This window comes from Haemaphysalis longicornis, unplaced genomic scaffold (genome assembly GCF_048455015.1).
Source record: "Haemaphysalis longicornis isolate Haplotype H1 unplaced genomic scaffold, Haemaphysalis longicornis Haplotype H1 scaffold_7, whole genome shotgun sequence".
NCBI lineage: Eukaryota > Metazoa > Arthropoda > Arachnida > Ixodida > Ixodidae > Haemaphysalis > Haemaphysalis longicornis.
In genome coordinates this window covers 175,393,452-175,406,085 of record NW_027526422.1, presented here as the reverse complement: position 1 = coordinate 175,406,085, position 12,634 = coordinate 175,393,452, and the positions used below count along the sequence as shown (strand labels likewise).

Genomic DNA, 12,634 nt, shown 5'->3' with positions numbered 1-12,634 from the left:
AACTTTGCATTGACTTTTCCGCAAAAAAAGTGCGAGGATTATGCGAGTAAATACGGTACAGGTAATGCACCAGACAACAGTATGACTGCTGCTAATGGCAGAGGCAGGTGCTGCGCTCGCTCACTCACTCGCTCGCTAATCTGTGGGGACTGCGGTTCAGACATCCGTCATTGTGGCCGCAAGGGGTAATGGAGCCCCTACAACCAAGTGGGGGTCAGTTGCACCACAGGGACTCAGCAGCTTGTGCCCTGAACTTAGAGCTCGGCAAATAGATGTGTTACTGAAGCCTTATGCATTGCCTGTTATTTCGCTAATAAGGAATGTGTAATCACAGCAAAAAAATTTGTCAAAACGAAGGTTCATGGGGAAGTGGAGTTACTCCTGTACAAGGTAGTATTATTGCCTTGTTCTAAACCACAGTCCCCACCTCACCACCGCATGCAAAGGATGAATTGCGGCTACTCTATTGTGTTCGCAGACTTCTTATGGCCAGTTTTGTTGCAGCGAGGCTTAGCTCAAACAGCCGGTCTGTCTGGCGTGGTCGTCTGCAGCAGAGCGGTGGCATGTGCGCAGGACTTGGGCGAGCAGCTGAAGCAGGCCCGGGAAGAGAAGCGCTCGGCCGAGGAGCAGCTGGGCAGCCTGTCTGCGCGGGGCGCTGAGGCTGAGGTGCTGGAACGCGACAACCACTCGCTGCGCGAGAACCTGCAGGTGCGCTCTCTCTTCCACTCTACGGCGAGGTCGGGGGGGGGGGGGGGGGGGGGGGGGCGAAGCTCGAACTAAGTCGTTTGAGCTGCTGGATCGGTAGATCGATTCTGCACAGTGTTTGCCACCGCCAAGTGTGCCTTTCAACAGCGGCTGATTGCGAGTCTCTGTCCTTCGTTCCTGGAAGGACGCACGCTGCATGCTGGGATTGAGAATAAAGGACTGGCACATCAAGCTCAAGCTGATTAAGTAAAAAACTAGCGTTTCCGCTCCCCCAAGGAGGCCTTGATCATTAATTTCTTGCTTATTGGCTTTGTGATTGGCATACCGGCCCTTTATTCTCAACTATGCATCCCGACCAGGCAAATTTTTATCGCATCCTTGACTTCAAACTTGCCAAAACATCATGCAAAAAAAAAAAAGAACTTTTGCTTTGCTTTGATTGCAGGGTTCCTGGTAAAAAATCACCAAAATCTTTTATTGCTGCACCTAGGTGAAATTATTTGATCTCTGTAAACCGCCTGCAGTTTCTAAAAAAAAAAAAAGCGAGAGAGACTGCGGATGAACTTGCTAAGGCTAGCATGGATTAAAGCAGATTCAGGAAAGAGGGGCATGAGAGTTAGACGTAGTCTACTTTTTTTTTTCTGTGCGTAGAGAAGCAGTACTTGGCTCAGGTTTTTTGATACCACATAGGTGGCCAGTCAGAGGAATTTATTCACCATGTCTACAAAAGAAATGTTCCTTGGACCTCTTTGCAGAAAAACAGTGTGGTGTTATTTTCTGGTTGCCTTCTTTTCAAACTCGCTTGTGATTTAAAGGGAGGACACTGGTCTTGAAGACCGAAAATTTGCCAAAAAATTAATTTTCTGTATTAATTTTATTTGCAGCCTACAGGTCCCAAGTGTGTACTTGCAAAATATCATAGCTGTATCATAAGTATTCACAAAGCTGTCGCCCTTTGAAGCCACCTAAATGACCATTTTTGCCTATGTTTCCAAACTTTGGGCCCTGTTTTCTCAGAACCAATTTTTTTCCCACATGGTCAGCTGTCGGGTACAATATCTTGGGATGTACTGGTTCGATTTACATCATTTTTGCTGCATTCGAAAGCTTATGAACTGAACAGTGCAATAAAACCACAAAAGTATAAAATTTCCTTTTTGCTGGCGCAAGATTTTATGCAGTTAGTTTTACAAAAAAATTGGAAATTGATGACCTGACACTTATGAAGTTTACAGCGTTTGCAGAAACAAGGCTAAAATTACTGCTCTGGTATAGCTGCACTCCCTGATCCTTCGAGAGCACAAAGGGATAAAAGCTATTTGAGTATTTCATAGGTAGATAATGAAAATATTGTCCGAAATGGAGTGGATAACTCTAAACTTACACCCCATAGACGAAAACTGACTTCATATTTGCGCTTAGGATGTTGAAATACACTCAATGTGTAAATCTCAAGCACATGGTTAAAAAATAACAAAAATGCCTTCAAGACCAGCGTCCCCCCTTAAATATCAGGGACTCATAACATTTTCAAATTTAGCCAGTGGCTTGACTTCATTTTGTCACCACCTGACTGAAAGGCAAAGTTAGCTCAGTCCTGTTTCTATCGGTCACCACATAGCCTGTGCAGTCTCTTTTAATTGATTGATTGTGGGGTTTAACGCGGCGACGCAACGCAGGCGATGAGGCGCGCCGTAGTGGAGGGCTCCGGATTAATTTTGACCACCTGGGGATCTTTAACGTGCGCCGAAATCTCGAACACACGGGCGTTTTTGCTTTTCGCCTCCATCAGAAAAGCGGCCGCCGCGGCCGGGAATCGAACCCGCGACCTCGTGCTCAGCAGCGCAACGCCTTAGCCACTGAGCCACCGCGGCGGCTCCAGTCTCTTTTAAACAGCTCAGCTTTTAACCATACTCTAAATGGTTGTTGGTGTGCGAAACGAAAACACTAGCAAGTTAAGGGCGGCTGACGTAACCCTAACTGCTGACACAACTCCGCAATGCCTTCGCGTCTCTCTACTGCCTCTCTTCCAGAGCCAGCAGCAGCTAATACTCATTGAACTCTGAGCGCACAAGCAAGTACTGGCGTGACGCATTTTCTGTCAGCCCGTTTATCTGGTCCAAGGGAGCCTCCTTGCGAACAGACCGTTGGGGACAGAAATGAAGGAAGGAATAAAATTGCCCAGCCACTGCTTTCAATGGGAAATAAAGGACCTTCCCTTAAATTTTCACCTGCATTCGATGGAGTGCACAGTATATTTACAGTACAGTATACAGTATAGTTATACAGTACACAGTACAGTACAGTATACAGTACAGTATACAGTACACAGTACAGTATACAGTATAGTTTTTTTTTTTTCTTTTAAAAATCAGTGTGTACACTGGGTTAGGTTATCTGTCTTGGTTGCGAGCGGAACATTGTCGGATTCTGTGGGAAATTGTGATTCTGGTGAAGGCAAAGTACAAAAACACTGAAGTGTGGGACATTCAATGTCCCACAATTCGTCCTGGTCATCCTGGACCAGGATGAATTTTTCTTCAACTGCGAAGTTTCTGAGAAAGCTGTATAGCTTTTCTTTGTGGCCGTACGGCTGCATTGAGGTGGATGCCAAATTTTCTTTCGCATAAACTTACTCCACCTTGGGGATTTCCCCAAAATCTGGTCGATTAACATTCAATGTGGGTTGATAAATGCCGTATGGTTCAAATGAACTTGGTGACATTGGTTGTGGCAGACCTCGCACTGCATTTGCATGCGTGATAAATGTACTTGTGTAACAAACGTAGTAGCTTCATAACTAGATTTAGAAATTTTGAATATCTCATTTCTTTCCTACATTGCAAACCTATTTGCCACAATGGTTGAAATAAAAATGGTTAAACCTAAAGCTGTGCCTTATGGAATGCCCAGAACGCAGTCCTGATGCTCTCATCAACACTTGCTAGGTTGTAAAAGGCAACCTCTATAGAAAGCACTCTATTTCCCAGAGAAGTTTTTTTGAGTGAGGACGAGTATGGTAGTGGTAGAGTGTTTTTTTTTTTCGTTTCTCCCATTTTTTCCCTTTCTCCCAGGATTTGGAATTGAAATAATGTGCAGCAGTACTGTAAAGATGTGGTGTGTGGACCTACGAAGCCTTGTTTGGTTCAGTTACTGTAAATTACCCTCATCAGCGAGGTCGATTGCTGTATTACTGCCAAAGCTGGTGGGCTGACAAAAACTGCTCTTGCTGAACACATGCTGAAAAGGAGGGGGGGGGGGGGGGAAGGGGGGCTTAATAATTAGTTTGGTTTATGCAAGAATTAAGCAGGAATTTATTAATTGTTGCCACCGTTGGCTCACCATAATGCCTTAATGTGGAATTTGGTGGCATTTTAATGCGGCAGGTCTTTTACAAATAGCACCACTTGTAATGAACTGCAGTGTGAACTAGAGAACATATACCTACTGAGATTGCTTGTTGGCTTTGTGCCCCCTTGCCTTGGTACTACCTTACCCCTTTTTTGCACTTTGTGTGAAGCCTTGGCACATGGCTTAGCACGCGCCCACGTTTGCCACCGTGCTGCACAGATTTGGCTCCTTCACGAGCAGGGCGAACATGCAGCTTTTGCAGCATGCACTGTGACGAGTTCTGTGCACTGGCTTCTAGCGTCTATCTCTCTCTCCCTCTCTCTCTCTCTCTCTTGTTCACTTTTTCATGCTGCTTGCCTCACTTGCTTCTTGTTGTGCAGGAGTACATTCTCATTACGGTACGTACTGCTTGCATTTGCTGCTTTCTCCAGGTATGGCCTCTCCACGTTACTTTTCGCTTGCTGCCCCAAGCCGTTGCCTACAAAATTATAATTAGTCATTTGTGTGTGTTTTGTAGTTTTGTAGTGCAAAAAAAAATGCGCCCTTAGCTCTTCTGTGTTCGTTGCTGTGCTTCTATTGGTGTGGTGTTCAGAATGTAAGTGCGGTTATTGTCACTATGTGTGTGAATTGAAACTGAATGAAGCCAATTTCATACACAGTATTACATTTCTAGTTTTTTTTTATATTTGTGTAACTCAATGATGGTAAATCGTGCATCATGCGTTGGGGTGGCTTTAAAATTGTGCTGTTTTCAAGCTTTGGCAATAGACCAGGGTCAGGAGAGATTGTAAAAAAAGCCAAGCTCAGAAAGTGAAATGTGCAGAGAAACAGACGTGCTATTTTCGTCCTGATATTAACAGTGCTCAAAGGATGAAATGTTGAATTCATGCTCATCAAAATGTGAAGAAAGGACCTCCGATAAACATCCAGCCACATAGTTTCCGGGCTTTATTGCATGTCATGCATGCAATCAATTTATACCAAGCATTTATGCACTACTAGCTGTGTACACAACAAATTTGGGGGAATTTGGAATCGTTTTCTTCCAACCATGATACACCCGTGGATGCAGGCAGAGATGTAAATGAATTGCTGCTGTGGGTTATTCTGACACATTTTTGTAATGCTGACTGCTCTAGCTTGAAGAAAGTTGAGTGGCAGGTACATGAAAACGTGATGCAAGATGGTTGTAGTACTAATTGTTTTTTTTTTTTTTTTTTTTTTTTCGGAAAGAAGGGGGGGTTCTTGATTGGAAGCATAGAGAGGCTCCGTGCATGTCCTGTGGGCATACTGGCATTTTGGGCTCTTTGTGTACAGCTGAGCTCAAATGTAACCTATAATCGGCTGCAACTTAATAATGGCAATGGAAGTTTCCCCTGCATGTCATTACCATTGCTGGCTGTACTTCCTCTGTGGGGTGTGAAGAGTGCATTAGTGCGAGTACTTTAAATGTGGCATCATTGCTTCTGTGATTTTTGGGCTTAATCTGCTTGTAAATTTCTGCAGCGACGACAAAGAAACTGCGTGAGGAAAAGCAGGCGATGCCACACATTAATTGCACACTCCTTTGAAATTCACTTGCAAAATGGTGGTCCTGTGAATTGGCTTTAATTTCAGGTCGTCTTGCTCCTCACTAGTGACATTCGATCTCCCTTTTGAGTTGGAGCCAGAGCTCTTCACCCTCCATCACTCCCTTTGTGCGTGTCCCCTCAATCTTAATCTTCCCCCGCCCCCCTTACTTCTCTTCCCATCTCTGGGAGCAGGCCCCTGGGGAGCTCAGACAGGGCAGTCCCAGAGGCCCCAACTGCATGATCCCTTGCGGTCGGTGAGGCCTTATGGGCCATGGCCACCGCCGTTTCCTGAACCGTGATACAAATGAAGTAGTGGCTCCTCTCCATTCTGGGAGGGAATTTTTATTTATTTATTTATTTATTTATTATACCCTCAAGGCCCGAAGGCATTACAGAGGGGAGTGGGTAATACAGAAATACGGTGAGTGAAATTAGAGGCAATATAAAGCACAAAACATTTCCTAATTATACAATGTTATCTAGGTAACAAAGCAAATAAGTACAGTAAACAGTGATTAGAGGCAGGTAAGTACAAAAACATTCCTAGTATACAATGTTAGCTAAGGTGTTTTTGAACAATACCGGATTTTGTATACAGGCACTGGAATCAGGAAGGTGGTTCCAGTCTGTGGCTGTCCGGGGGAAAAATGACTGTGAGAAAGCGTTAGTCCGTGCATGGGGTATCCTGACTTTATTTGAGTGGTCTAAACGAGCAGAAATGTAATGAGGCGCTTCAACGAATTCACTGCGTAGTTCGGGGTGATAGAATATTTTATGGAAAAGACACAGACGAAGAACTTTACGACGAGACGCTAGAGATGGTAGGTTAAGCCTCAATTTCATGTGTGTGACACTGGAGGTACGGTTATAATCGGATAGTATGTAACGGGCTGCGTTATTCTGAACTAATTCTACTTTTTGAGTCAGGTTAACTTGGCTTGAATCCCAGAGTGATGCCGCATATTCAAGCTTCGGCCGAACCAGCGTCTTGTAAAGTAGTAGTTTTAGTGAAGAAGGTGCTCTTGAAAAATTACGCCGAAGGTATCCTAATGCCCGGTTAGCGTTATTGACGACATAATCCGTGTGAATGTTCCATGTAAGGTCAGCTGAAAGGTGAACACCTAGGTATTTGTAACATGACACATTTTCTAGAAGGGAGTTATTAATAGAGTACGAAGGTAGCTCTTGAGGAGTTCGGGACACACGCATGTACTTGCACTTGTTAGTGTTTAGCTCCATGCACCAGTTTTTACACCAAGATGTTACAGCGTTTAGATCTGCTTGTAATGTTTTGACGTCGTTGTCAGAGATTATTTGTCGATAAATTACACAATCATCGGCGAACAAATTAATGTGGGAAGAAACGCGAGATGGTAAATCGTTAATATAAATTAGGAAAAGAAGAGGACCCAATACCGAGCCCTGGGGAACACCTGAGTGAACGCCGCTGGGCTCGGAGTCATAATTGTTAGCTGAAACGAACTGGGAGCGGTTAGCAAGGAAAACTTCTAGCCATGTTAGTAGCTTGTCATCTAGGTTAAGCGAGCGCAGTTTATGTATGAGTAATTTGTGAGAAACTTTATCGAAAGCTTTAGAAAAGTCTAAAAAAATACAATCAGAAACGGAGTAGTTGTCGAGACTGAGGTTAAGCTTATGTGTAAAGGATATTAGCTGTGTTTCACATGAATAGGTCTTTCGAAAGCCATGCTGCGATTTAGAGAAAAATGAATTTGACTCCAGGAATTTACTGAGATTCGAAAAGAGGATGTGCTCGAGGATTTTACATGGAATGCTGGTTAGTGAAATGGGCCTGTAATTGAGCGGGGAATGTTTGTTACCGGACTTATGCAGGGGGACCACCTTCCCGATTTTGAATTGAGCAGGAAGGACACTTTCGTCGAGGGTTTGCTGGAAAATTTTTGTTAGTATAATTGAGGAGTAGGTACATGTGTTAGTTAAAAATTTTGGGCATATTTCGTCACAACCTGGAGCAGAGGAAAGTTTCAGAGATTTGATAAGTTTCTCTACGCCACCCACATCGATAGTGATAGGTGCCATTACAACGTAGTCATAGTAGGGGGTGGCAGGTAAGGGAGGATTAGTGTTTTGGCAGAAGTTGCTTGTAAATGCGGCATTAAGAGTGGCTGCGCATTTATGAGGAGGAATAGCTGTTCCATCCGTGTTGATTAGTGTTAAGTGGTCACTACGACTCGGATTGATAGTACGCCAAAACTTTTTTGTGTCTGTTGTTAATAGGCGTGGCAATGTGCTTTGTAGGACGCTAATCTTGGCGTTCTTTAGTGCTGCTACATAAGCGTCATGCGCAGCCTTATAGGAAGACCAGCGCGCAGGGGATGAAGATTGTTTCGCTGATTTGTAGAGGCGCTTCTTTTTGTTAGATAACCTTTTTAAATAAACGTTGTACCATGGCGCTTTTTGATTAGATTGAATAGTATAAGTAGGAATGAATTTTTTCGTTAGCTCATTCACCTTTGCTGCAAACAAATCCCAGTTCTCTTGTACGCTTCGTTTATCGAAATTCATCAGAAATGTTTCAAGAAAACCGCCTAAATGGTTATTGATAGCTTCAAAGTTAGCTTTCTTGTAGTTACGTATAACTTTGGTTGATTTTGCCGTTTTTGGACGTGACATGTCGATAAAGAACGATAATAAAGAATGGTCGCTCAAACCGGGTAGGTAACTAATTGCTGATATTAAGTCCGGCGTAGAGGTTAATACGAGGTCAAGAATGTTTGCAGTGGTCTGCGTAGTTCTGCTTGGTTGCTTGACAACTTGGGTGAATGAGAACGTCGTGCAAAAGTCTACAAATTCCTGGGCAAGCGAAGTGAAGGGAATAATAGTGGGGGAATCTGTATGCCAGGTTATGTTGGGAAAATTAAAGTCACCGAGTAAAAATATGGGGAGATTCGGGTACAGGGTTCGAACAGAGTAAGTAACATCATGTAGCTCGTTAACAAAAGTGGTACTGTGCGTTGGTGGGCGGTAACAGGCAGCTAAGACTACTTTCTGATAACCCAGTTCGACGACTGCCCAGACAGTCTCTAAGTCACTCCGTACATGTATGCATGATGATGGTAAGTTATTGGAAATGGCTAGCATAACACCACCGCCTCGACCTTTTGGGCGATCACAGCGGTAGATTGAGTACTGATGAGCCGAGAAAAATGTTTCATTGTCGGAAATTTGCGATGTCAACCAAGTTTCTGTTAATACTAAGATGTCGGGGCTACAGGTGTCAATGGCGGATGCCAATGATTCTCGTTTATTGCAGATACTGCGGATGTTACAAAACAAAACAGATATGTTGGATAGGTTATGTCCACTACCCCTCGCGTCCCCCTAGGATGGCTGTCGTGGAGAAGTGTTCAGATTTTGGGTAGTTAGACGTGCTGTTGGCTGGGTAACGGTTACGTTGTCTGTGGCTGGGCTGTACGTGAACTGTTCTTTGTTGATCACTAGCGTTTTGTAGCGTAGTTGAAATGCGGGCTCACCCGGTTGGTTTTTTGCGTACTTTGCCAGCTTTTTACGGATCTGACGTGTGGCTAAACAAAAATCTTCGGAAACAGATACGTCCTTCTCTTTCAGCTTTTTACGGGCCCCGAGTATTTTATCTTTTGTTTTAAAGCTAGCAAACTTGACAATAATGGGGCGACATTTGTCATTCGAAAACGTGCCAAGTCGATGGGCTCTTTCTATTGCACCACTTGGCAACGGATCAACCACACCTGCCAATGCATTAAGCACTTTTGCTTCACATTCTTCCCACTTTTCACGCTCATCGGGAATGCCGTAAAATAAAAGATTATTGCGTCGCGACCTGTCTTCTAGCTCGTTTACGCGCAGCTGCAGGGAATCAACTTGAGCTGTTAGTTTTTTTACTGATTCTTGGGTGGCAGTGTTGTCAAGATCTAGCGCTTTAGTTTTTACTTCTAAGGCATCGACCCGTTTCTGTACTTCGCGAAAGTTGTCCTCTATGTTTTTTTGCCCAGCTTTGATTGCCTTTATGTCAGCCGCGAGATCGGACTGGCTGCTAGCGGACTGCACCGAACGCGCCTGGAGGTCTTTAAGTATAGTAAAGATTGCGGTCATTTGCTCGGATGGGTCGGTGGGCAGTGATTCAACATCGAGGGGTGCTACGGAACGAGTATTATACGGCCCAGGATTCAATTCTACGTCACCAGAGCGTATCAATAGTAGCATCATAGAAATACAGTCACAAATACTTTCACAAAGCACTTCGGGGCACGGGAGAACAAGCAAGCAACGGTTGTCGCTTCTTTTAGCGTATAACAAGAATTGCTTACGCACCTGCGAAATGAAAAAGCGTGGAGCGTCAAACATGCTGCCGGAACTGCTCCCGTGCCCACTGAAGAGACTGTCGGCCGGCCATCCCTTTAAGTCAGCTGGTGCCGCAGGTGTCGACGTCGATGACGCTGGCGCGCAGATGAATGTGCGCACCAGGCTAGGAGGCCCGATGGAGACGTCGCAAAAGGGTGGTTGTTGGAAATCTTCATTCGGCGATAGCAGCTGCATCGGTGGTCCATATCTTGCACATGATTCCGGCGAATAGAGCAGTAACAGCGGAACGATGAAGGCCTGCGAAATGCAAAAGCGTGGAGCGTCAAACATGCTGCCGGAACTGCTCCCGTGCCCACTGAAGTCTTGAGGATGGCGATAGGTCAAAAGATATCTGGGAAAGCACTGTGAATGTCGTACGATCTCAGCAGGAACCTTGCTCCACTGCTCGTGGAGGGTGCTGTTTGCATACATGACGATACTAAGGCGTGTCGAGCCGCAGGCACCTGGCTCCCTCTTTTCCAAACATAACAGGATCTGCATGCTGGCATTTATCAGAAAGCACGTTGCACAACTACATCTGCAAGCACTGTGTTGGCGTTCCGTTCTCTGCTGCTAACTGCGTTCCCCCTGCTGCGGTGGTGCGGTGTGCAGAGCCTGGAGGAGCGGGTGCAGGAGCTGCAGGCGGAGATGGCGCGCGACCGGCAGGAGCAGGAGGCGGCCCTGGCGGCACTCGGGGAGAGCCACACACAGGCACAGCACAGGCTCCGCGAGGAGGCCCTGGCCGCCCTGCTGCACATACTCGGTGCGCCTGCCTATCTTCCTCCCAGGGGGCCCTTGCTTCTTCAGGGCCGAGATACAGGCTTGACTGATGACATGCCACCTTAGACACTCCCCCTGAATTTACATCTCTGCAAAGAAGGGGCATTTTTAGCCACTGGGCTTGGGTTGGGATTTCTTCCTACTGGAACGGAGTCGGGAAGTGGAGAGGGCAAAATTTGATTTGCGCACCTCTTTGCTTTGTACCTCAAATGAAGGGGAAATGAGGATGGCTGAGGATGCTTGAGTAGCGCTGGGGTGATCGCAGGGTAGCGCGCATTTTCATGATGTAGGCTTATGCACTGCAGGGGCTCTCTCTGGGTAGACAGATTTGGTAGAAGTGCCACAGCAGGCCATCTTACCGAAATGTCCCTTAAAGGTTTTGTGCAATTGTGTAGAGCCTCTAAAAGAAAGAGGGAGATTGCCTTCAGGCATTTGTGAGCATCCAGCTGGAGTAATTATGGGAGAATGTTCTTGCACACACTGCAGATGTCGCTGCCATACCATTGATCACAGGAAGTTGTTTGCTGATTTGTGGATGCCCAGCCTTGTCTCTGTCCCAAGTACAGAGCTACAGAGGGCTCACGAAAGAGAAGGATAATCAAGTGCACGAATTTTCAATGTTTTGCCATTCACTGAATTCTTTAATACTGACTACAGTTATGAAAATCTTGTGGAAGTAGTGTACTCAAAGTGTTCTGACCGGACTCTTTGTGTGCTCTGTAAAGTTCACTTGTAACATTTGCTATGAACTACCATGGGCAGGTGGTTAAAACAGTGGGGCACAGAAGGTTGTTCCTATCCTATCACAGGACCCTCCCAGTAAATACTCAACAGTGTCAAATTTAGCCACCTGCACAAGAAAATTCTTTTTGGGATTTCTTATTAACCTTACTAATCGATCAGATAGGATAGAAGAATGAAAAATTTTATGAAAGATGGAAAGGGTGGCAATGCATCGGCGAACAGAGAGTGATGATAACCCGGATTGTGGTTTTAAGGGTAAAATGCTAATGTCGTACAATTGCATGGAGTGAATGAATTGAACGGTGCGATTTTACACAGATTCGAGATAGTTCATGAGATATGTCTTAAGCGGGTTCCATATAAGGGAGGTGTATTGGAGCATCAATCTAATGAGGGACTGCTACGTGAGCCACTTTACACGCTGGGGCACATGGCATAGGTGATGCTTTAGGAAGCCCGGTGTTTTGTTTGCAGATGAAATGGCATTGATAACATGCGCATTCCAAGTAAGATCGTAAAACAGTGCGACACTGAGATATTTGAAGAATGGGGGTGACTGTACAGGAACGTTCACGATATTGTACAAAAAATGAAAATGATTTTTACGGCAGGAAAAGAACACAAGTTTTCATTTCTTTGGGTTAAGAAATAGAAGCCATTTATCGCACCATGCTTGAATGGGGTTAAGGTCTTGCTTTAGGATTACTTGGGCGTGAGCATTGCTTACTGTTCAATAGATTATGCAGTCTTCTGCAAACATGCGGATTTTGCAAGATACGCCGAGGGGTAAATCGTTAATATATGTTAGAAATAGAGGGGGGCTGAGAATTGAACCTTGAGGTACTACCTGATGTTACTTTGAGACATTCGGAAGATTTGTTCTTGACATGCACAAATTGAGAATGGTTCGTTAGAAATACTTCAATCTACTTTAGTACATTTGGGTCTTAGTTTAACTGGGATCATTTTAGCACAAGTCTTTGGTGAGGAACTGTGTTGAATGCCTTTGCATAATCAAGAAAGATTGCATGAGTTGGTAAGTTGTTCTCAAGGTTAGCATGCAGACCATGGAGAAAGATTGCTAGCTGTGTTTCACAAGACAATCCTTCCAAAAACCATGCTGA

At 44.9% G+C, this 12,634-nt stretch overlaps 2 protein-coding genes across 2 annotated transcripts in view; one reads left to right on the top strand and one right to left on the bottom strand.

Annotated features, from left to right (window-relative positions):
* Positions 1–12,634, top strand: part of LOC144147239 (huntingtin-interacting protein 1-like) — a 78,671-nt gene that overhangs the window by 40,690 nt on the left and 25,347 nt on the right. Inside the window, exons 17-18 of the mRNA XM_077679318.1 lie at positions 574–708; positions 10,599–10,749. Of these exons, the coding sequence (XP_077535444.1) occupies positions 574–708; positions 10,599–10,749 (286 nt within the window). The remainder of the gene's footprint in view (positions 1–573; positions 709–10,598; positions 10,750–12,634) is intronic.
* On the bottom strand, positions 8,988–10,418 carry LOC144144846 (uncharacterized). Its single transcript, XM_077676344.1, has 2 exons — positions 10,365–10,418; positions 8,988–9,956 (listed from the first exon to the last, which is right to left on the bottom strand). The coding sequence occupies exons 1-2, from the start codon at positions 10,416–10,418 to the stop codon at positions 8,988–8,990; spliced, it is 1,023 nt and encodes a 340-aa protein (XP_077532470.1).